General features: G+C 41.0%; 1 protein-coding gene across 1 annotated transcript in view; it reads right to left on the reverse strand.

Moving 5' to 3' along the window:
* ANK3 (ankyrin 3) overlaps positions 1-25,756 on the reverse strand; it is a gene marked incomplete at its 5' end in the record, with an annotated part of 210,121 nt that overhangs the window by 10,874 nt on the left and 173,491 nt on the right. Inside the window, 7 exons of the mRNA XM_082486798.1 lie at positions 4,115-4,213; positions 7,916-8,294; positions 10,288-10,960; positions 13,305-13,448; positions 14,487-14,618; positions 15,506-15,580; positions 16,219-23,913. Coding sequence (XP_082342924.1) covers positions 4,115-4,213; positions 7,916-8,294; positions 10,288-10,960; positions 13,305-13,448; positions 14,487-14,618; positions 15,506-15,580; positions 16,219-23,913 — 9,197 coding nt within the window. The remainder of the gene's footprint in view (positions 1-4,114; positions 4,214-7,915; positions 8,295-10,287; positions 10,961-13,304; positions 13,449-14,486; positions 14,619-15,505; positions 15,581-16,218; positions 23,914-25,756) is intronic.

Consider the following 25,756-nt stretch of genomic DNA (forward strand, 5'->3'; position numbering starts at 1 on the left):
TGTTGCATGGAGGACAACATGATGAATAGACCTTATAACAGCACTTGGAGTCTGTGTTTCACTTCACCTCTGTGTTATCTTAGTGAGGCCAGCAGCTCCCACCCTGCCGGTCCCTCCCGGGGTGAGACGGGGTGAGGGCGCTTACAGAGCAGAGCAATTCTGCAGCTCTTCCAGCCTGGGAGGGACCGCAGCAGTGGAGAGGCTGCGCCCAGCTGAATACACAAATGGACATGCTTCCCATGTGCTTTACGTGGGGCACAGGCCCTTAATTATTCTCACCTACAGGATGGCCACATTTTCACATTCCATAAATAAGTCTCCTCTGCATAATAGGATCATGAAAGCTGCTGGTTCTACTTTTGACAGACCGCTGCTCAGGCTGCCACGCCACTCCTCCAGTGCAGGCTGAACCAAACCCTCCGCAATCAGTAATGGGGGGTTTCATGGGCAAAATGCATGGGAAGACACAAATAAATCTTTAATAAAAATTGGCAAGAAATAACAAAAGTACAAGATACAAAATGACATCAGATTTGAACCACCCCTGTTTAGAAATCTATTTTATTTTCCATTACAAAATTCTACCATAAACGTTTTGGCAAGAATCTTACTAAACAGTTTTTGCCAAAAATTTGTACCCATGAAAGATTTAACAACCTCTGAAAAAGCATGAAATATTAGACACTGATTTCTGTCATGACCAAATAAAAGGAGCTTTGGATCAGGCTCTGAATGTGCACATTGTGGCAGCACTCTTATTTTTCCCTTGTGTGTAAATTGCTCACATTCCTGTGCTACCATAAAACCCCATTTCTTTTGCAATGCCTCGTCCCATCAATCCGTGAACAGAAGAGGGGAAAGGAAGCAAAAACACAAACATCTGCACTACCTTGAGGTTAGAATACGATCCTATTACATCAAGGGCATCAGTCCTTGCTTGTCTGGTTTTATGGGCTCACCCCTCTGAAGTGCTAAATCCCATGGGAATGTTCTTGAGAGTGATGAACACTTGACAGGACTCAGCTCTCGGACTGCTGGGAAAATACCTCTGGGGGAGAGAAAAGCCTTTCTCCATATTTGGGCCAGGACAGAGAGCTAAGGTAGCAGTTAAACAGAAATAATAGTGTTTGCAATAATGCAGAATGGCACGGAAAGGAAAAACAAGTTAGGGAAGGAGAACAAAGGTAATGAAGCAATTCAGCCCTGCCAGTAGCTGTGGAGTCACATAGGCAAAGCCTTTTTTCCACAGGACTCAATATCCTCAAGGTTTTGGCGTTACCAAACTTTATCCCTGCAGGCTATGTGAGTACCTCTGTTGCTTGTAATGCAACATGCAGGCAGCAATGAATATACTCTACTGTAAAACAATGAAGGTTCGATATGCAGCTCTGCCCAGCAGAGCCTCCAAGTGCACCCTCAACCCCTCCCCGCTGCTGCTGTTGGCACAAGCCGGCAGAGCAAGCTCAGGGCATGGCACAGCACTGCCATCCATTCATGAAGCCTGTGTACAGGTTTTTCAGATGTTCAAAATATTTTTTTTATTCCAGAGAATGCAAACTCAACAAAGATTTCTAGGGCTGGCTCCTAAGTAACCATAAACATAAGACAGTATGGGATAAGTGCTCCCATGGTCCAGGTGTGACCGCAGAAAAGCACTGGGGCATTTCATCATCAGCGTGAGACACGCTTGCTGCATGTGGGACAGAAGAGCCAGAGGGGAAAATCTCCCTGCCTTCTACTCTGCAGCGCTTCTTAACAACTACTTGGCTAGCTGGGACTCTCAGAACACACAGAAGTAGGAGACCCTGATACCCCTCTTGCTACTGCTCCATGGAAGCAATGCCAGCCCCTCTCAAAGTGAGCCTCAGAGAGGGCACCGGGGCTGTGGAGACAGGCACGGCACGCGCTCGCTGGGCACTCGGGCACTGGCAGGAGAGAGCCTGCCGCTCCCGACCGCTGCTTGGGGCCCTGCGGCAGAAAGACGGGTGTTATTTTTACTTTGCAGGCTGAGTGCGTTGCTCCATGCCTCTGAGCACAATATCGTGAGTTCCTGGACAAGGAGCCGTTCCTCCTGCGGTGATTTCAGTTCACCCCAACTGAACCTCTGCTCTCAGGAACGTGCAGCAATTAAAGTCCAGATCCCTAACAATGTTAAATCTTGATTCTTCCGTTTCATACCACTGTTTCAGGAACTTTACGTGATCAAAATGTACCTATTGAAATGGTTGTTTCCACTATCAAACTCTTTCTCTAAAAGGCCTGATCGCTGCTTTGAAATTTTTTCTTGTTCTGTTATAAGCTTGTCTTGAGATGCAGAGTGGGGGATAAAAAAGAAGCCATAAATCATCTGAAAATGACAAAGTATCACACTTATTTTCTAATCGAGAGACCTCTAATCAAGTTCAGTCAGACACATTCCCAAGAGAGCAGGTTCAGCCGCCTCCACTCACCATGCACAGCCTCCTGACTGCATCTGCGCTGGCTGCGGATTACACCACTATATACGCAGCTTTACTGTTGCTCTGTTAAAAGTTCAACCCCAAATTATACCCCCACATTTAAAAACGAGTTTCTGTGCCTTTCTCTAAATGCAGCAGACGTACTTGGAAAGCAAGCGAAGGCTGCCTTTTTACATACTTTCTCTTTTCTACTCCGACATTTCCTGACTCCAAACCAGCGGACACTAAAATAGTTCACACGTAAATTGGGTGGGGGACCTCAGCCACAAGCCAACTGTGCAGCCTTTAAAACTTTCAGCACGCAGATACTTTATGCCTTACCAGAAACGCACTTACAGCATCGGAGGGTCTGTAATCGCCCACAGGCTGCCTGCCCCGTTCGAAAACAGAAACCACATTCCTATTTCTGACCAGTCACGTCTTATCTGCAGAGGGAATTACTGATGAAGGTTTATACCCCAACCTGCCCAGGGCCTTTGCTGGAAAGCAGCAGGTTCCGCCTGTAAAGATGAGATATCGGACAAAATATTCCCTTCTACTGAGCTCATTTTTGCAATTCCTGCCTTGTCCCAAATGGGAGCACAACTGGTATACTGAAGAAATTGAGGGTGAAGACAGTCAGAAATGTCATCCTGCCTTTTCCGAAAGTGTCTGTATCTCGGAGAGATCAGCAGCTGCACAGAGCAGCCTATCTGCCATCCACGTTATACAAGAGGTGCAGTGCCTGTATGCATACTCTTCTCCACACAGCATGCGAATAACAGCAATATAATGTGCAATCAGAGTGTCACGAATCATCCCTAAAGTAACAATGGTATCTTAGGTAAACTCAGCTAATGCTGTAATAGCACTATGGTGGCTGGCTGTCTTTTTCATGGCTTGACTACATGATTTTCTAATAAGAATCTAATAAATCCTGTAAGTTACTGAGGGATTAACATAATGGTTTCCGATGCAGAATTATTTTCTTATGCTATATGCTATTTATAAGCAAATAATACCATACTATATGACCGTCCAAGGAAAAATATGAGGGCAAAAGCAATTATTTATATGACTATACCATTGTTATCGGTATATAAAGTATATTGTGCTGTAAATAAATGTATTAAATAAAGTCTACTGAACACAATGCAAAGACTCTTATTAACTCTGGTAGGTTTGAAATTGGGATCATCTGAGGTTTTCCAGAACACATTAAGCACTTAGGACCGCAAGTTTCAACCAGACTACATGGCTCATACACTCCTATATCCCACTCATGTAAATTCCTGCAAGTTTTTAACTTGTAATTTAAATTTTTTTTAGGAAAACAGAAAAAAAGAAAAAATTGTGACCCATATCTGTCTGTGATTCATTTTGCTCTACATCAGACCAATGTGCTGCATCTAGCTGTAGTCTTTAAGATGCCATGCAAAACGGTGGCAGTGGAGGATACAACATGCCATGCAGCACAGTTGTCTTCCACCAGAAGACAACCATAAACCTCTGGGTTAAGAAAGGAAAGGCCACCTAGCGTTTGGTTATAAATACATACAGGCAATGGAAAGCACACTACCAGAGAGACTCCAGTATGCCAAAACTGACATTCTGACACAGCAGTCCAAACCCACACCCATGCCAACGTCGCCTCAGGAATGCAAATCACAAAATACCTTCAGAATCAAGCGCCGTCGATAAACTCTTGTTGTAATTCTCTGCTCCTCATCTGAGCTTGACTCACTCCCAATCTCACTGTCACTGTCACTACATTCCTAATAAATGCAGTTTTAGTACATTTGAACAGCATATTTGCAAGACAGAATATGCTGATCAGGACTAGAAGAAAACAGAGGTTATCAGGGACAGTGTTTTTCCTGTCTCTATTATGTACATAGTGACTCGCAGTTTTGCTCTTAAAGTATATGGTGGGAGGAGACCTTTTTGCTCTTTGGCATGCTGTAGCTTGATAAGTTTTCCAGGTATGGAATATCTCAGCAGCTTTTAAGTATAATAGTATTTGGAATGCATCTGACCTGCGGAATTTCTAACTCTTACGTAGTTGTTAAAAATTTTGTGTACAAAACCTTCTCATAACTGCTTGCTTCTTTCTCCTCAAAAATTAATGTTTCAAACCAACTGTACGGATTCACAAAGTATGGGAAGTGAATTCCCTCATAAAGACGGAAAACAGTCACACAGAAAGATTCAGTGGAGCACCTCCACAAAGAACATTACAAATAAGCATTTTGAAGAACTTCTCCATGTAAGTGGCTTTCCTGCTCAGTATTTATCTGCTTTTAAGTAGCAAACCTGTAGTGTGAAGTACAATCATCTGCATTTTTTAAGAAGGAAACTGTTAGACCTCAGCTCAGGGCAAGGAGGAACAAACGGCCTGACGCTGGTCTCAGCTTGGTGCCAGGAGGTACCACAGTCACACACAGGCATCTACACTGTCCTGGCGCCCTCTGACAGCCCCAATGATTTCCCCTCCGAAACCCAAGAAGCTTCTTGGCTTTGGGGCTGAGAGCTCTGTGAGCACCTGCCTGGCAGAGGGCTTTGTACCTATGTGTGTGACGGATGCAGGGCAGAGGCCCTTCTCACATGATGTTTAGCTGAACCAACCTTTTTCTGAATAGAGAAATTTGAAAATTTCCTCTGTAATCACTCAATAACACCCCCAAACTGATCTTTAAGTGATGAAGAGTGGATATTGCTAACTGCATTTCTGTTTCTGTTTTTGAATCTGGCCCAAGACATCTCAAACAAGAAGCATTTATCAGAAATGATATGTAGAATAAGAGTAGGCATAGGTGGGTGGAGGAGAAAAATGACTAAATAACAAAAAGCATTTAGGGCAGGATGATAGTATTCATCTGCGTGTAAAGTCTCCTGCTGTCCTCTGACATTAGCCAAATAAGCATACAAAAAAATTATAATCCAACCCTCTCCTGAAGAAGTAACATGAAGCAGAAGATTCCCAGAGCACACAAAGGTTTTGGAGGAAGAGTTATTATTAATAAACAGTTTCAAGTGGTTTATTTTGTGATGGAATTCTGACACTGGGAGTCACCTCGTGGTGACCACATGATGGACATCACCCTCTTTGGGATAATAGAGCAACTGTGTGCTGTGATCCTCTCATTTCAAAAGATCACTGGAATCTGATGCTTGAGCATTCGCAGAGAATTACATGGCCTACACTGTCACTGCATTGCTTTTGTAAGCTTCTGGGCACTTACGTGGACTTGGGATGAGGCCAACAATTTGTTTCATGCACATCACCAGGCAGGAGCCCAGTATCAATCGTCTGAGTTTCTCTCTTGTGGCAAACTGTGTGCCAAAACACTGATGCAGCCCTCACCCTGCAGGTGGATGACTATTGCTTCTTAGCTCTTTCCCAATGGGTCATAGAAAAAAATCCCTTTCCTTTGGGAAGTGACTTTATTTTGTTCCCCCTTTCTTTCCACGGAAATAAATGTTTCTTCCATACTTTTCTCTTTATGGAGCATTTTTAATGAACACCTTATAGAAAGACTGCAGTTGAAATTCTCTTTCTGTTTTTATGACAGCACATGAACTGTCTCATCATGAATTGCACTGTGTTAGTAATTAAACTATTGACTCCAAATTAGATTTGATTTGAAGATATTCTTGAAGAAATATCGACAAGTTGTTAGAAGCAATTCTCATTGTCATTCTAACAAACACTAGTTTGTTCCCCATTCAGGCTTTGTGAGAGACCCACGTTTAGAAATCACATTATTTTCTGATACCAGTTTATTCAAAGCTCATGTCTATAAAAAGACTTGTTATTTAGAAGACAAGATTATCACCCTTTACTGATAAAGCAAAAATAGCGCAAAAGCATGCATAAGAAAAGCACGTGCTTATTCTTCCCAATCCAGATGGGATATCCAAAAGTAAAGAGGATACAAAAGTGGATGACGACTTATCTTCTCACTGATGGGAATCCAGAGGGGGAAGTGCAGCACTGTTGCACACCCTCAGAACGTTGCACTGTGCATCTCCGCTTATCCCTGTGTTTAAACTGAGCATAATATCAGCCTGAGGTCTGCCCGAAAGCCTACTGACACTAAAGGAACTCTGCCATTGCCCTTTAACTGCCTTTGCAGAAGGCTCTTACATTTTTTAAGTATTCCAGTAATTAGTGAACATTAGGAAAGATCTTCACTGCTTCAACAGTGTCACGAACTAATAACAAGATAATAACAATCATATGCTGCATAACTGCTGAGATTGATTATGTTACCATCTAATAAAAGAACTCTTGGTTGTATAATCGAAAGAATAATTTAAAATGAACTAATTTAAACCTGAATGATTTATTGCAGCCCACCACAGCCAACATTTTTATTGTGCTACAATTAAAAAAAAAAAAGCTATATCATGTAGAAGCAATTCTACTGAAATGCCTCACTTCCAGAAGTTATAACCTCCTCCCGTATTATGCCCAGGAAAGGACAATCTCAGCAGAGAGAGGAATGTAGAAGAAACTGCAATTCCCTTTTTAAGACTGGTTCCCCGCTGGCCCTGTGGTCTGTTCCGTGGTAACCCTCCCGCAGCTGGGGTGCGAGGTGCATGCAGCTGCGGGGCTGTAAGCCATTCTTTGAATCAACTTTACTTTTAAGCTTCCGGGAAATAAATATAAGCAACTGAGAAAGCTATTAAAATCTTCATCGTCCAAAAGCAACTTATAACTGAGGTTCTACAGTTAAAGATGTGCAAGTCAGGCAGGCAAGGTAGAAATGAAGTGGAGCCCCTCAGCAGTATTTTAAGAAGAAAGAACCACCACCTGGAAAAGCGCTTTACACATTTGGAAATCTTTTGATTCCTCTTGGCTGAATGCACTTTGGAGTTGGGATGAGTGAGGCGGTGAAACAAAAAACATAAGGGGAAGATTAAATATTACCCCAAATTTATTTTCCTGCAAATTAACAAAGCAAAAACCATGCAGGGGTGTTGAGGACAAAAAGCAACATAGGGGCAAAAGAGTCCCTGTATCTCTTTGCTCACTTCAATGTCACAAAAAGAGGGGAAAACAGTGCCATCACCTTACTGGAAACAGATGGAGGACAGCTGAGCTGTTTGGCACGGTTTGCACAGGTGGTACGTCAGGGCAGGAAAGGGGCCTGCTCTCCAGTGACACAGGACCAGCAGTCCCAGAAGCTGCTCTAACCTCTTCCAGGGCTCAGGGCCAGTCAGGCAGAGGATTATGCAGCCCTGCCTGGCTCCTCTGCCTGCCCTGACTCCATCTCATTCTGTTCACACCACGGAATATAAATTTCCACTAGCTTCCATTTTTCTTACTTTAGCAATAAATAGAAAAGGCATCAAGAAGGATAAACCACCACCACCCCCAAACAAAATTACAAGTCTTACAAAAAATTATGTCAAGCAACATGTCAAGCAATAGGGACTCCTCACACAGCTAGTAATTACAGGACATACTGTACCTTCTGTTCAGACATTACTGCTCCCTCCTCCTCTTGGATGCTTGTTCTTGGCTTGCCATCCTCAGAAGTACTCCAGCTCATCTTCTTCACACTGACAGGCACAGATGTTTTGTTGCCTTCTGTTGTTGGCTTGCTCGTCTCTTCCAAAGATTTCTGATATGCTGTTGATGATAACGTTTCCTCATCAGTACCAGCTGAGATTTGGGTCTTTGTTTTCAGGGCTTCTTTGTCACTTTGTTTTCCCACATCATTTAAAGATTCCTGGATGTAGGATTTAGTTTTTGCCTCTGCTGTGGATTCGGATAGGCTTCCATTTGTTTCTGGCTTCCCTGCTTCTCCTTTGACATATGAGGTAACAGAATCCCTACATTGGTCCGAGCTACAAGAAAAAAAAAGAATAGACAGCCATTCAGTGCTTAAATCACATGCAGAAGGGCAAAGCACCGAGCTTCTCGCTGAACCTTCCTTCTTAGCGCATATGTTTCAGACAGAGAAAAGTAAAATTTTAAATTCAGCTTGCAAATGTCAGTCTATTTAAAAGCTTTGTCTTCTGCATCACGGTATTTTTTCAGAAGCAACGAGAATATGGTGAACACTGGAAACAAGACCAAATCTTTCATGTTATTACCCTTTCACTTGGTGGGGGGAGAAATAAAAATACACAAAACCTACCATTTCCCTTGTATAACCACAAGATAAATCCCCGAGGCATGAATTCTCCAACCTGCTCTCTAACCAAGGAGGTAAAGAAAGTATCTGTTACTGTGCAATCACCAGTAATGACCAAATAATTAATGTTACTCTTCCCCCAAACTACAGCCTGAACTCCAGATAAGTCACGCCTTTTAAAAAATACTGGTATCTGAAAAGAAAACCTTAGACAGTGCAGAGTTTCAATAATATAGAAAGCCAAAGGCAGGCAAGGTTACTACAAGATAGAAAGCTGACCAGAATTTTGTCCCAGATTAACTACAGGCACGATTAGCCTGCACTTCTGATGCACGGTTTTCTTCTCTTTTGCAGTTTTGCTTGCTTTCAGTTAAGCACTATGACTGTACACATGAAAATACTCTAGCTATTTGCTGGCAAAACTCTTCTAAAAGATAGCAAATTGAATTACTCTAGCTAGAAATGGATAAGTTTTCTTATTGAGGAAGCCCTTCTAGAAGTGACCTATTTTACTAATTTGACACAATATAAAATGCAGAATAACAGTGCTTGCTTAACAGAACAGAAATCACATCAATAGTAGATCAAGTGCTTTACAGTCTTGAAAAAGAATCAGTTTGCTGAAATCAATGGCCAAATTCCCACTGGATTCAATAAGAGAGTATCTAATGCTACCTGGAACCTTAAAACATCCCGAGTCAAAGATGCAACGGATGTAAACTGCTGACAGACAAATGATCGCTCTGCAGACAATCATTCTCTGCTGATTTACAGCTCATGCAGACCTGGCTCCTTCAATTAATAATCATGGGAGCCACATTCAAGACAAAGGCAGGCAGGAGCTCTTCACCCAGTGGGTACCAGTAAGGCTGAACACAGCAACACATATTGTGAATGTTGAAAGCTTAAGTAGGTCCAAGGGGAGGCTGGAAAAGCCCATGCAAGAGAAATGCATTGAGGATAAACATGTAGAAAGCATCCATCCAGTGGGTCATTATGCTGAAAGCAAGGGGAGCCTGGGAGAGCACTGGAGGAAAAGAGTATATACATCCACTCTCCTCCTTCCCTGAGCACCCTCTGCAGTCATTGCTGGGAGGCAATATGGGACTAGATGGATTCGGCATCATCATTCTTACCTTCTTATGCCTTGTAACTCATCTCTTTAAAAGTCTAGTAAATCAGCATGACTTCACACGCTTGAAGTAAGCGTTATAAAAACAGGGAAAATTTAAAAATTGGCTAATGAAAAAAGTAACGACTGAGGGAAGGCAAAGAGATGCAATGAAAAGGGTGACTGCTAAAAAGGTACTCAAGAAACAAGAGCAATGTCGGACCCTGGTTTCAGCTAATGTATGTTTTTTTAGTTCTCAATTCCAGTTACATCTATGCATCACTTAGATTAATTAAAAATGGAAATACACAAGATAAAGAACACAAAAAGTAACATTATCCACTAAACATAATATAAACTAATTCTGAAATACCTATATTAAGAATGAAACCTGATAAATATACATTTTTAAAGACAAATATGTCTGAGGCCAAATCGCGTCGACCGGTACTTTTTCTTTTGAATACATATGTGTATATACATATTCCCATAGAGTAGTGGGACAGCTGCCTCAGCACTGCTCCTGGAGGTAAAAGCAGCATGGCAAGGCTTGCTTACACCCACACACGCTCTCTTATACTAAGATGCTCACCTATCATCCAAGCGATCTAGCAGACTACCACCTATTCTGCGTCCTGACGTCGGTGGCTCGGTGACACTTGACGAGTCAGTCTGCCAACCTGTAATTGAAGACATTTCGCGTTCTGCTTGTTGAACACCTTTAAGAATCGACCATACTCTTTCTTCCGTCATCTCCTCAGACTCGGCTCCTTCTTCCAGATGAATGTCCTCAAACAGGGATTTAAACTTTTCTTCCATCATCTCCTCATCAGTACCAGACTTTTCTCTCTCAGGCTGTTCAGTCCTTACTCCTGTTTTACTAGTCTCTTCACTCTGCCTTTGTTTAGCATCTTTTGATATCCCGCCATAACTACCAAGGTACCGCGGAAAATCCTTAAGGTCCACTTCCTCCAACTGGCTCTCGCCTACAGAAATATCTTTAGGTGTTCCTTCTCTAGGCATTGAGAAATCAAGTTTGCTGTCGTCCAGTGAAGTGTCTTCTTCAGTCACCACTGGCGGTGCTGCTGCTGTACCATCTACGTGTCCCTGGGAGGTCACTAACACGTCACTCAGTCTACTGGGAGTTCTAAGGGGTGACTCTAGGCTAGAGGTGTCGCTAAAGAAATCGTCCTGATGGAAAGGGGTGGGTGGCACGAAGCGCAACCCAGTGGGAGTTTCCAGTTCCACTTGAATGGTGGGATAACCTAAGGAAGACAGCACATTTGGACTGACTGGGATGAAGCATGGAGCAACAAATAAGCAAATGTCAAATGATTCATGAATTACTTAAAGTATGAAACGTATGAGGAGGTGCAGGTGCATAAGAACAAATGCAGTTCCGACAGATTTCTTTACTTTGTCCTAAATAGACGGAACAAAAAATGAGTACTGCCAGTGAACAGTATGGTGAAGCCAGTACTTTTGACTATTTTGTATATAGTCTGTAAAGATTTCAGCAATTGTTTTTGCAGCAATTTTAACATTTTCAGGCTACAGCAGATTGTCTTATGAGCATGCAATGAATCAAATGTGGACAAGGGTGGTTGTCCCTTTATATCCAATACAATCTCTTATAGCCATATTGTGTAAATCTTTCTTTCCCAGTTTTTTTCTTTTTTAATTTGGAAGTTTAATAAATAGATTTTAAAGACAGAAGTAGATCATAACATAGGACAGCCACATTTTTGTCAATAGGTACTATTTCTAAAATAGGTCCACATTTTTAATATACTTTTATATAAAAATATACAATACCAGCAATACAGTGCTACTAATATATATCTCCAATTTAACCATAGAGACACAAGAACGGAGTAGTTACGGAGTGAGGAACAGAAATGGATCCTAGTGAGGATACTAAAGAATAGTAGATCTAAATACACAGCAGGACAGAAAACTAAAAAAGGCAGTTAACAATGGGTAAGAGAACACAAACACAACAAGGGAGAGCTATATGAATATTTCAGGTACAGTAAAGTTATACAGGTGAGAGGACTGTGGTGAGCAAGGAGATCTTGGTGATCTTGGAGAGTGAGGCGATCTTGGCGACATGGGTACAATCAGATACACTGATCAAATAAACAGAAAAGAAAAGAAATATTGATGAAAACATGGGAAAGGCATACAAAAGGATTAAACTGAGTATAAACATAAAAATGACAACAAAATCTGAAGTTTGCTTTCCAGCAAATACTAGGTTGGGTAACCTACAAAAGGAAAAAATACATGCCATGGGGTTAAACTTGACACTCTGCTGCCTGCAAAGGGAGGTGCATTAACAGGCTTTGGTTTTTTTCTTTCCTGAATCAGCTGAGAGAAAGGCAAAGGTGGTCTGGTCTTGGTGAGGAAAGGAAGCTTGAGGAAGGCTCAGAGAAGAGGAGAGACAGAAAGCAACTGCAGAGAAGCGTACTTTTTTATAAACACATTGATGCTACTATTAAAAGGTGCAAGCAACATTTCAAGAGCAACTTTCTTAAAATGTCAACAGAAAATTATTTCTGTAATGCAATGATTCAATGACCAGCAATGCTGCTCAATAATGGAGGTAACACTGAGCTTATACGCTCTAAAGGAAAAAAATCCTACTAAAATACAGGGAAAGCTCAATACAGACTTGAACAAATTACAAAAAGCAATGGAAAGGTTATTTACAAAAGAAAAATCTTATTTAAGGAGCTAGTTATTAAACATGTGACAAAAGTCAAAGTAAAGGATGTAGCAACCCAGTGCCTGTTAACTAACATTTAAAAGAAGAAGTAACAACATTTAGCATCTTCAACATACTGATAAATAATAAGTATACCTGTGGCAATTCTGTTTTACAAGCAGACTTCATTTATCCTTTTAATCTCGCTCAAAATTAACCCGCACAATTCTGTTCTCAGTTTGTACAGCTTCCATGTAAAAATTGTTACACAATTTTACCCATTCGTAGACTGAAAAAGGTATTCTCTCATACACTAACAAAACCTTTTCTTATTTTTTTTACTGGCATTGTAGAAATGGTCCAAGTGAAAAATCATAAAGTAATTGATGTTTACTTGTCTCAAAGAGGCTTGGTAGTGAATTGCACATTAATTTAGTCTATGCAATTACTAAGCACTTTTTCTTTCTCCCTTGTTCTTCCTTCATTTTTTTTCTTTGAAGAATTCTTACTGTTACTTATCTAGACAGGAAGCCAAGAATATGTGTATTTCCAGGTAAGTTGGAAAGAATGCAATACCAAGTACATTAAAAATATACATGGGCAAGCCTCAAAGCACAACTATTGCAGGAAAAAACATTCAGGTCTTGTCAACTGACACTGAGGCTGGTGGGAATAAGCTTACTCAGGCATATGTTTGTGAGATCCTGAGCTTATTCTTTGAGATATTAATGTGCAACCTATGTATCGTACCATGAGCATGCTTTACGAGAAGAAAAAGCCTTCACATTAAACCCAATTATTTCTATAGAACTTACTGTCTTTTTTTTAAAGTCTACTTTATACAACATTGTTGTACTATTGGACATGTCACTGAACTAAACAGGACCATATAATTCAATTACCATCAACAGGATCATGAAAAACGTTATTTTCATCTGCAAAACTTCTGGTGCCTGAAATATTTCCATAATCAAATATTGGTCCTTCCAACAGGGTCACGATATCTATCCGATTAATTTTTGTCAATACGGAAGTTAAGGCATCAGCTGAAAAACAAATAAGACACGTCAGAAAAAAGTTCAGCCTTGCAGAACTGTGTAATCATCTTTCTCAGTTACATTCACATTGAATTAATTATAAGTTGCTGGCACATGTTTCCATCCCAATGTGTTTGGTTTTAGCAAACCCCATCATTTGTCTAAGTAGTCATTCTGCTGCCTACTTATTCAAGATATACATCTATTAAGAGTCTTCCCTCCCCCCCAAGTATAATTATATTACAACACAAAAGGCACAAAGAATAAGGTCAGAGAGTTCTTAAAGAACATATTTACTTACTACTGAAACAAAATACCCTTTTACTGGAGCATAAAAGGAGTGTAAAAATCCTTTTACCATTCTGTTTCAACGAACAACAGAACAGGTAGCCACATAGGTAATAACGCGTGGAAGGCTATTCATGCAGTACATCGTGAAGTCTCATTTACAGTATTCTTGTTGTGAGAACACAGTAATACTGGAAATTACTTTTACGGTGAAAGAGATCAAAGTAGATTCAAATACTGTGTAGGAGTGCGTGGATTACAGGATGGTAACGAACACCATTGACCTAACACAAAAATCAAAACCTCTCTTTCAATTTGAGCAATTCAAGTAAAATGCACAGATAAAACCAGCAGAAAGAGCGCCAAATCAGTGCCTCCATCACTCTTCACAGAAGGAGGTTTAGTCTTTTCTTATAGCCTGCAATAATGCAAGACTACCTAACTTTTCCAGGCAGCCTATTTCCATGTTTCATGTCCCTTGCTGTTGGAAAGTCTTCCCAGGTATTTTCTTTAATGGAATTTAAGTTCATTACTTGTCCCATCAATTATGGTTGTGGACAACAGATTACTTCCTTCTGCAGATATACTGAATAAATATGACATGTTTCTGAGTTCTGGTAAACTGATTTTTTTTTTTTTTTCCATCAGTGGTTTGTGAAAGACATTAATTGTATTTTCTTCCATTTAACCTATTTAGAACAGGTAACAGATAACACAGGCTACAACTTACAAACAGCAAAAGTAACTACTTGAACTTACTTGTAGCGTTTTTCCCATCTCTGGTAACCCATTTTTTTAACAACATGAAGCTTTGAGCAATAAGAGAATTTGGATTTTCTACTCTGATTTGATTGATTTCATCCACGGAAAAATTCAGTTCTCTTGCAAGTTCTACAGAGACAAAAAAAAAGCAAGCAAGAAAAGAAAACCACAACAAAAACACCAAACAAAGCACAAATCCCTCAATCATCCTGTCAGGTTTAAAAATATTATCTTTCTTAGATCACACAGATGTCAACAAAACTACCTGATACAAACTTTACAGATAACGATGAACATGGCATTATATACTCATACTTTAATTTCCTAAGGCAGACATAATTTTGAATTTCAGTCATCCCTGTGAGCTATTAACATACTTATACCCAGTAAGCCACTTAAACATCTTGAAAAAAAGCTCCCTGGAGACTATTTCATCACCACTGATTTATAAAATCTGGTTTTTTCTGGTGACTGTTACTCCTTTGTGAGCTTTCTGTGCAGCTCAGCACCGGTGCTGTTGTCACCTACACCCAGGGAGAGCTGGTGACTGCAGTTGTAAGCCCGCGAAAGGCCAGCTCTGCCCATCCATCAGCATATGGAGGTACGGCGGGTACGCAGTTAGGCACCGTCACCCCCCCCAGCAGTGACTTGCTGGGGCACTGCTGGGCCCCTGCCAGCTCCAGGGCTTGGGGGGAGCCGCTGTCCAGACAGAGAGGCAGCCCTGAGCCCGAGTAGATAGATCCTTTCAACGCCTTGGGTGAACGTCTTGAGAGGAGAGCCATTTTAGCTATTTTCCTTATGAGTTTCCATTTGATTTATTGCGAGCCCATGGGATAATTCTTCACGGCTATTTCCTATCAGGTGCCTTTGCCCAGCAACACATTGCATATTTTGGGAGGCTGGACTCACTGTGAATTCGGGAGAGCCTGATGCGGCCTTGCTGCAGCTTTTGGTATAAGACAACTGGAAAATGTAACAGCAAAGGCTAATTTCAATATTAAAGCAGAAAAGCTTACCTGTCCAGCTAAGTCCTAGGTGATCGGCTACAATTGCCATCCTTATATCTGTCCGTTCACATGGACTCTGTGGACCTGTGATTTACAATTTCTCGATTAAAAAGGTTTTGCAGAGAAAACCACAATACCGGACAATAGTTTATTATAAATAATAGCTTTAATTTGACTAAATTGCCAGTGCTTATATTGTTTACTAGAATGGTGGTGTGTCCTAACAACCTACCAAAGCAAATTTTTTCACAGCTCTTACATTTTCACCTGTGTAAAGCCAAATGTCAAACTACATGATGTCGTGTAATGAAACCAAACATGCTGACAATCTAGCTGTTAGACTGTACACAAGTTGTACAATTACTGGTGGAAACCACCAAGACCAGATTAACATCTATTTTATCTACTTTGACAGCATAAATTTGCTGTCACAAAAGAAATCTTTCCATTTCTGAGTTACATCAACTTTCCAGTTACATGAATGTCTTTGGCATGCTTCCCTAACTTTCTACAGTACAGGATTTGTTTAAAGGAAGAAAGAAGAGTATAAGACAGCACATACAGATGACAATGACAGAATGAAAACTACAGTTAAGTCACTCCACAGGCAATCACAACAGTTCATGCACTAGGATCAACAAGTTGAAAGTTTTACAAACTAGGCTTGATCTCCACGAGGTGAGCCATGAGAGCTCCAGAAACCTGACTGCCTTCATTCTCACCAGTCCTCTTACTCCTCCTCCTCTCACTGTCGGCCTTTTCAATCTTTGATTTTATAGATGCTGCCTCTGTTCTCATGTCTCTAGCAGACTTCGATGTAATGGAAGGCTGGTAAACTTGAGTAGCTTCTGATAAGGATGTGTTCCTTGATGTACTGTCTTCTTCATCATCAGAGACCTCTGACTGCATCTTTTTCTCTTCATCAGATAGACGATCCACAAGCTTTAATGTCTCACCACTAATTCCCTTAAAATATTCAATAGAATGTTTACATACCTCCCTAAGCTGATTTTTCCTTACTTTAACTGTTGTCATGGTGACGGAGGTAGATCTTACCTTTACTGGTAATTTAGAAGGAAGCTGTTTTGATTTTTCTTTCTCTACCTGCTCTTGTTTTGGCAGGGCTGGAGTTCTTCTAGCTAGATTACTCCTATGTGTATTTTTTACAGGAATCCTAGACCTTGCTTCTAGACAGGGAGAAGAATTATTTTGTTTTGCTTTGTCAGGCTTACTAGCCCCTTTCACTTGACTCCCTGTATTGCTTTGGAGATTATTTTGTGAAAAGACTTCTTTCACTGAGCTGGCCTTTACAGGAAGCTTTGATTTTCCTCTAGCCCCTACCAACTCTGTTGACTTTTGCTGCTCTCCGTGTGGTTTTTGCTTATCTCTTACTCTGTGTCCTTGTGTTGTCCCTGTACCTTTTCCTGAAGTGCTTTTTGCTTGATTAGCTTTCTGTAGGGAACATTTCGGTTCCAAATGTTCTTTTAGCACTACATTACAGGTAATATCATCTGTAGGGACAGCAGATGAATCCAAATTGTTGTTGTTATTAAAATTATCTTTTGGAAAATCAGTGTTTTCTGTTTGCCTACAGCTTGTCTGGCTAGAAGCTGAACTCGCAATCACTGCTACAGTTTCATTTTCTAATCCCTGACCACTTGGCATCACAGCTTCTATCTTATCTGTCACTTCGCCAGGGCCATCTTTCTTCAGAGTCATGGTGGAAGCAGAAATTCCCATTTTAATTGGTGTGCGCAATTTGGGATCAACTTTAGAAGCGTTTACCGCTGCCGATGATTTTTCCAGTGAGTTACTACCAAGTGTTTGTTCCATGCAATCTCCACTGGCCTGGATGATGGGCTTATGTTCAACTGCTGTTGTTTCTACTGGTCTCTCTAGGTTTGTTTCTACAGTGTTGTCCCCTGCCTGTGGCTGTGTGATGGCAGTGACTGTACTTTTATCCCCTTCCCCCTTGTCCCCTGACTTCCCTTCAGAAGTATGCTCACCAATCTGAAAAAATTGGAGTCTTTCTTCAACAAAATCCCTCTTGCTCATGTCAATTGCACCACTGCGAGTCATCTCAAACATCTTCCCTTCATGAAATGGGAAGGGGTTGGGCTCGCTAGTTGGCGTACTTTCATCTGTTGGCGTTCTGGCTGGAGTTGTATCAGGTGTTGTTGCTTGAGATCTGTCTTCCACTGCCAGACCAAATGGCTTAGCCTCATCATCCCTTGATTTAGTCTCAAACACTTCATCGTCACCTCGGTTATTGGACCATGGATCAAAATCTAGACTCTTGGTGGCCACCGTTTTGAAAGGCGTTGCAAATTCTTCGTCTACTTTGTAACTGAAATACGTATCAGGGAATACAGTCCTGTCAGGGTGTCTGCCTTCCAAAGTGAAAAACTGTGCCCCTGACTTCTGTTCGCTCTTATCTCTGGCTTTTTCAGAAGCTGGACCCCTCGAAGGTGCCTTGTCTTCTTCAGGGCCTACCTTGCCTTCCTCCTCAATGACTTCAAGCTTACTCTGGCTAAAGCAGCGATCAGCCTGCTTTAGAATGCCTTCTGTAGTCCATACATCCTTTTTGGTTTCAACTGCCGGACCTGCAAGTTTAGAATCACTCTCAGTTAAACCATCATCTTCATCTTGCAAATCATAACCGTCAAGAGAGTCAATCTCAGTCGCATCGGTATCATGGGAGAATTCTGCAGTGGTTGCTATGGAACACTCTGTGACAGACTGGTCATTGTTATTCCCATTTTGCACTACATCGTTCTGGGGTGAATCAAGCCCAATGTCAAACTCATTAGGTTTCCCAGAAGTGGGATGTCCTAACTCTTTCTGTTTCTCAATCTTTTCAGGGGCTCTGGGTTTTGAGCTTTCTTTCTGGTCATCTTCCAGTTCTTTCAGTTTGAACGTATACTTTTTAAGTGGAACAGGTTGATAGAGAGACTCATCATCACTGGAGTCACTGACATCGGCTCCCGGTGGCACAGGAGACGGCGGCTGTACTCTTATGACAGGTTCAGCCAGTTGGCATTTGTCCTGTTCATCTTGCAAGTTCACTTCTGTCATCTCCGTTTCACTCCCAGTGGAATAGTGAGGCTTCTTTTCTGACTCGCCTTGATCTGCATCCAGTGGTGGAGGAGGAGGGAATTCAATGTAGGCAACTCTGTTACCTTTGGGTCTTTTGTTAGAGTCCTTATGTATATGATTAGGTAATGCTTTGTCAATCTGCGGTTCCTCAACTTCTGCCTGCTTTACAGATGTTGACTTAGCCTCTGCTTCTTCCTCTGATTCCTCAGATACCTCAGGTATAGGACTGGGCTTGCCTGGGATATAAGCTATTAGTGAGTCGGGTGTTTTAGACGTAAACTCGTAACTCACTTCCTCTGAACTCGGTGTTTCTGGCGTTAAAGGGCTTTTACCAGAGCTATCTATAAAGGACACTTGTTCTAGTGTGTCATCTTCTGGACTACCTTGCGGAGAAGGAGGTTGCTTTTGCTGTCTAGCTGTGTAAAATGTCCCCCTTGTCTCTTGTACTGTCTTACTCTCCTGACTGACAATTTTTTTTATATTTCCTTGTTGCACCTCTTTCTCATATTGCTTTCCTACTTGAACAAAACTGACATAAACAGGTAAGGTCTTAATTTCTTTTACTCCCTCAGTGCTTACTAGCGGTGCAACTTTATCCAAATAATCACTGGCACCGGGGTCAACTAACTCACTCGAAGGAAATTCCTTTCCTGGACTACATTCTAAAGAGTCTGGTGATTTGCTAGGAGATAGCTCCGTTTCCTCAACAGGAGGACTTAGACCTCTCGAGCTCTGCTGCTTGGTAACCTTTCTGATTTCTGAATGCTTTACTTTTTCATCTTCCACATAATCAATCTGCCTCTCAACTTTCTCCTTAATCACAGCTGATTGGGATACTTTAGCTGAAAGTTCATAGACACCATCAAGCATGGTTCTCTTCTCCTCAACAATTCTGACTGGAATATGGGACACAGCAATGTCTTCTTTCCTTTTGCATATTTTATCAGCCACTTCACCATTACGTTCCCCCTCCCTGACAACAAATTCTCTGTATAAAACCCTTTTTGAGGGAGATTTTACAGTCACTTCCTTCACTTCTTCTGTATGAATTCCATTTGCCGCCAGTTTGTGCTCTGTCACAGTGATAAATTCACTTTTTCTGTCAGTTTTCACTTCAGCACGATCAACATGGTTTTCTTTTACTGTATCTGGAACCAGTACATGTGAAAGTTTTTCCTTCTGTGTTTTATGATTAGAAGTTCCAGGACTTTCCCACGTCCTGTAGATTTTTTTGTCCCAGTGTCCCTTCATTGTTGAATCTGAGCCATAGGCCAGGTCTTTGGCCTGCGGTTCCGAAAAGCATTCTGGCACGCCTTTACTTGTCTCAGTTCTTTGTTTTTGTGTGTCTGAACCACGGAAGTCTTCGATAGCTTTCCCTTTACCTGGAACAAGATCTTCCTGTGTTTTCACCTCTTTCTGTAAAGCTGTGCTCCCATCAACGAGCTCTACTTGCTTTGCATGTTTCTCTCTGGAATAAAACTGGTACACTGGTAACTTACTTTCTTGCAATTTCTTTACTGGAATTTTGGACTGACCATCCAGCTTTTTTTCATCTTGAGTTAAGTCCTTACTCCTGGGACTTATACTTTGTTCAAATTTAAGCCTAATGGAACTGAGCTTTGATTGCTTCAGCTGAAATCCAGTCTGTGAAACCTCAGGCACTCCAGTCTGCTGAGCACTTCCTTTGTGTTCCATAGTTTGTTTAGAGTCCTCTGCAGGTTGCACAAATATCCTTTTTTCAGGACTGCTGGGCAAGCTGGACGCTTTTCTTTCATCCACCTTGGGAAAGCATTTCCCATCATGTGCATACTGCTTCGCCTTACTCCATTCGTCACCGGACGATGGTAATTCAGAGAGCAGAACTTTCTCAGGGCTGCTGCTGGCAGAGCTCTGGCTAGAATGTATTTCTTTGCCATTTTTTTTATGCTGCTTTTTCTCCGGAGACTGTAGCTCATCGTTCAACTTCTCTGTTTTATCCCGAAAAAACTGTGATACTTCAGTCAGTTTTTCTTCTGCCTCCTTAACAGTCCTGTCCACCCTGTCTTCATATATCAACTTTTCTCTACCTCTGTCTAATCTGTCCTCAGTAAAGCGCATCCACATTGCGTGTTTTGGACTACTAACATCTCCAGTGTAGTGTAACACTGTCACTTTATCATAATGATCATCCTTAGACATTTTACCTACACCATTTTCAGATACATCTTTATAGATTTTGGAGAGAATCTCTTTTTTAGGGGCAGTAGCTACTTTTTCTCTGCATCGTTTATCAGACCCCTGTAACTCTGCACTAAGGGGTAGAGCATGGTCAGTAACTGACTCCTCAGTATCAGAATGAGACACATCTAGCTTTTCTGAAAGAAGCATTTTCTCAGCAAACCTGTAAGACTCCCCTCTTAGTTCTGACAACTCATCATCATGGTATTCTATTGAGTGCTGACTCAAAAGCTTCAGTGTTTTGTAAGAGTCATCAGACATGAGTTGCGCAGAACTAGGGCGACTGTCTTCTTCCTGGGACACGGGAGTGTTAACTCTAGAGGATTCCAGATAAGAAGGAAGTGACTCTTCGGCCGTGAGCTCTTCTTCTTCTTGCTGACCTTGTTCGTCCGAACAAGGAAAAGCATCATGTTTTTCCAACTCTTTTAAGTTAATATCTCCCCGAGGTAAGTCTTTCTGATATACATACATTTCTTTTTCTGGATGCTTTTTTGTTTCTCTAATAATGACTTCAGTAGGTTCAGCCTGATTACCTTTTTCAATATGGACCTCTATTATTCGCTCCAGTTTGGGTTTCATTTTGCTGTCCTTCTCTGCATGTTGTGGTGAAGTTTCAGTAGACTTGCTAACATCGGATGTTACTGATGATTTATGTTCAAACAGACCTGCCAGTTCTTTGGAAGGGTCACGTCCAGACTGAAAGGCTTTCATTATGTCATGCACAGACATTGTTTCCTCAATTCTTTCAGACGTGCTTTCAGTGCACGGAGGTTTATGATAAACCATCCTAGTCGTCGTAGTGATATGAGTTTCTTCTTTTACTCGGACACCTTTACTAAGGACACACTTGTGGTCATCTTCTTCACTGCCACTGGCTTTCATTTGAAAAGCTTTAACCTTCTCTTTAATAGATCCAGCAGGTTTTTGCTCCAGCTCCATAAGCGTAGGGGCAGGTTTCGAGGCCGGTAGCTCCTCTGCTTTCTGCTCTGGAATTTCTTCGGATGACGGTTCGTAGCTGCGGATAACGTGAACTACTTCAGTTCTTGTTTCTGTAATGACGGGAGGGATGGGTACATCGTGGAAAAGTGGTTTTGGCCCTGTGCTTTCAGCACTTTGTGGGGCAGAAGGTGTCTTTTCACTCCTCGTTTCAAAGCCACTGTCAGATAAGGGACTTTTATCTTGGTCGTGTTGAGAAAAGTCATCTGGAGACTCTAAAATAGTATCTGTTCCAAAAAAGGAATCTGCAATTTTACATAACTCCTTTTCTGATGTTGAAGGCCTCATGGAGGCTGGAGGCATTTTAAGTTTATGTTCCTGCAAAGCAATAGCTGGTTTTAAAATGCGTTTTTGTCTCTCTTCACCTTCTTTTTTCCCCTCTTCAAACTTGTACTTTATGTTTGTTAATGAACTGCTACCGATATCATTTGCTAAGTAATCAATAACTTTCGACAAGTTATAATCCTTTTCCGCCATGGTTTTAGTTTTAATTTGGACCTTCTCTGGAACAGATATAGGAGGGCTTGTCAAAGCTTGCTGTCTCGCTTCATCAATCTCCTCTGTACTGAACTCTACCCAGTCATCCTCAGACAGGTGTCCTTGATCACTTTTGGATACTTTAGCCGACCCTTTACTTTCTAAACACACATCTTTTTTCAGAATCTCACTAACTTTTACTAAGTCCTCTTTTACTTTCTCAACAATTTTAAAGGGCTCTTCATCATCAATTCTACCCTCTTTCGGTATCTCAGGTTGGAACGGTTTGTCCTCTGCGACATCGGTCTGCAATATTGCAGTCATTCTTATTAGATCCTCCTTCATTTCAGCAACATCTTTCAGTATCTCCTGACTGGAGGATAAAGATGATGGTGTGGACAATTTGAGAGCAGAGGGTGCTAAAAACAAGGATGATTTTACTGGAGATGAAGTTCGATTAAAGGGAGGCTGTGTGCGTGCCTCTGTAGTCAATGTTTTAATAGGTGACAGTAACGCAGCAGCTGATTTTGTAAGAGAAGACGACTCTGGGAGCTTCTTTAATGCTGGTTCAGACAAAACATTGACTACAGAATATACCGGCACTGTTATTGTTGATGAAGTTACTGATGAGGTAGTTGCAGATATTGACCCAAGGGCTGTGTACAAAGCACCTGCAGGAGGAGTTCTTATTGACTGGAAAGCTGATGGTGCTGAAGACACAAATGACCTGAGTGGAGAAAATGATATTGTTGTAGCTGTTGAAAACACTCTCTCAGCCGTGTCAGCAACTGCGTTAGCGGCACAACTTGCAGAATGTGCAGCTGCAGCGATCTTGTCTTGAAAAACAGCTGCAGCTTTGGATCCATTAATTAAATTGGCAGAAGAGGGGTATTTCAGAGGTGACACAGAACCATTAAGCAATGGTACATCTGTGTGCCCAGCTACATGTTTTGCTGGCGACGAGAGAGACGAGGCCATCATGACTTTAGAGGATGAAACAGCATCAACTGCTGACTTAGCAGGTGACACCACTGACTTTAGAGGGGACGATAAAAGTGAAGATGCTGATGTGATGACCGATTTAAGTGGCAAACTTGAAGAGTACATGTTAATGTTGGATTTGGGGGATGCTGGAGGCGTCATGGTTATGGACGATCTCTCCAAGAGAGACCCTGCTGTAGTCACTGGAGATGTCCGAGAGGGGAATGTGGTAGTGGATGCCAGCCCTTTTAGACTAGCAGCTTCTGTGACTGTGGGAGCTCTGACGAAAGAGCCTGAAGTAACCTGCATATTGTATGGAGGCTGTGATACCACAGTTTTTATTGGTGAAGAGATTGTCCGAAATGATCTAATCGGAGATGCTACATCGCTAACAGATTTAACTGAAGATGTGGTAGAAGCTCCTAATGTGGATTTGATTGGAGAAGCAGAAGAAACAGACCATATTGATTTTAATGGGGAAGCTGTAGGAGTGTTAGAGGAAGAGCTTGATAAGGAAGTGAAGCCTGATTTGGTTTGCCCAGGCACTGTAATTGGAGCTGTTGTCCATGACTGATATGGCCGTGTTGAAAAGAATGGCTTGTATGAGTAAGTAGCAGGTAGGGATCTTGTCGCTCCTGCACTCCGTTCAACTGTTTCTTAAATTGTTAAATTAAAATCAAACATAAAATCAACAAAAATGATTGAAAAACAGAGAGACCAGAGAAGAAAATTGGTCAGTAAACGTTGTAATATTACAAAAAGCAAGTACAATTGTTTGCATGGTTAGGATGAAGGAGGCAAAAGAAGATTTAAAAAGGAAAGAAAAAAAAAGGAATGAGCTGTATACTGATGACTGGTCCAAACCAAAAAGCAACATGAGATGAAAGACAGAAAGCACATAGCAACCAAATCTGCAAACAATGAAGAACAGAAAACACAAAGAAGGAATCCATAAGGTAAAAATAAAAACACATCGAAATTTCTTACTTCCTATTGACTTTCTGATGTGCTACTTCTGAAATATTCGTACCAGCTCTATTTTGCCTGTTTAGGTATGTCTCTGCTTTGTGCAACTATTAGAATTATCCTTTTAATAATTTCTGTTGTTGTTATATTCAGATATTGAACCTATACAAAATATAAACTTGTGCAAAATGACATTAGATCGCTAAAGTCTTTTTTAAAACCACTCAGAATTATTTCATGCAGAACCCAAAATTCCTTTAAGTGACAGGCAATTGATGTGCAAACTGTGAAGCAACTGGAATAAATTCAAACCTATATCTCCCATGCACAATTCGATATGCTTCACACTCACAAAGCCAATAAGAGCAAGAGCTTTTCTGAGTCAATATTTTTTAAAAAATAATAAAAATAAAGAAAGAAAAGGAACTTTTGGATTTGTTTCTCATGCGATATTTCTTTTGTTTGGTAAAAACTAAAGTAAAACTTTACATGAAATGGTTTTAAGAAGCATGTGTCATACATGAAATATGGAAAGTATGATGTATGATAAACGTGAGCAAGCAAAGCAACTGAATCAGTTTTTATTCATGCACAATATATCATGTCAAAACAAGCACACAGATTAATACATTTGTATGCTGTATTAAGCACAAATATATAAACCCTACAAAATCATTTCACAAGTGTCCATTAAAAGAAGAGTACACTTTTTCTACAAGATGTAGTGTCTTGGTACCTTTTGAGGAGATTTCTTGTATCAGCTCAAAGACAGACCTGTTCAACTTTACATTTCTCAAAAGGTAACATTAGAAAAGCAGTCAAAGAACAATATGTTAGGCAAAAACTTCCTGGCAAGGACAAACCTGTTAACTGTGATCATCCCCCAGAACACTCAGCTTATTCATAGGCATTTCGAACAAAATCATCATCAACCACATTTTGCACCACAGGAGATACTCATGCCAGAAGACAGTATTTCTGGGAATCCTATTACAGCATACATATCCTCTGATACAGCAGTAACATTCAGAGAGTTGACACAAAGTAACTTAGAGGGCTTTTTTTCGTTTGTTTAGAGTTAGAAATGGAACTAAAATATCCAAACAACTTATTTCAACACACCGTTCTCTGAAGTTATACTAATAATTTGTCAAACCTGCTTGATCTGTCTTATAGACAGAGAGTAACTTACAGTGAAAGAAGCTTAACAAGTCCAATTCTAAACTGTTAAACTTAAAGCACACGTACTCTTATAGAACAGTGAATATTCAGTATACCACAGGTCCATATCCTGCAAGGAGAAATGTGCTGGTACTTTAGAAACCAATCGAAGCCCAGAAGGCAATGTGGATGGCTGGTGATATTGCAGTATGAGAACATTTAGGTTGAAGAGAGCTTGAATACTAGGCCTGACTGGCACAGCCTATGTCAAGAAAGATCCATTTTTCCTTGTGATTTTATTTTTAAGCACAGACATACTTCTTTTTTACCCCCAAAGAAGAAAACATAATGTACTTCATTAAATGA

This window comes from Vanellus vanellus (genome assembly GCF_965231255.1).
Source record: "Vanellus vanellus genome assembly, chromosome: 7".
Classification (NCBI taxonomy): Eukaryota; Metazoa; Chordata; class Aves; order Charadriiformes; family Charadriidae; genus Vanellus; species Vanellus vanellus.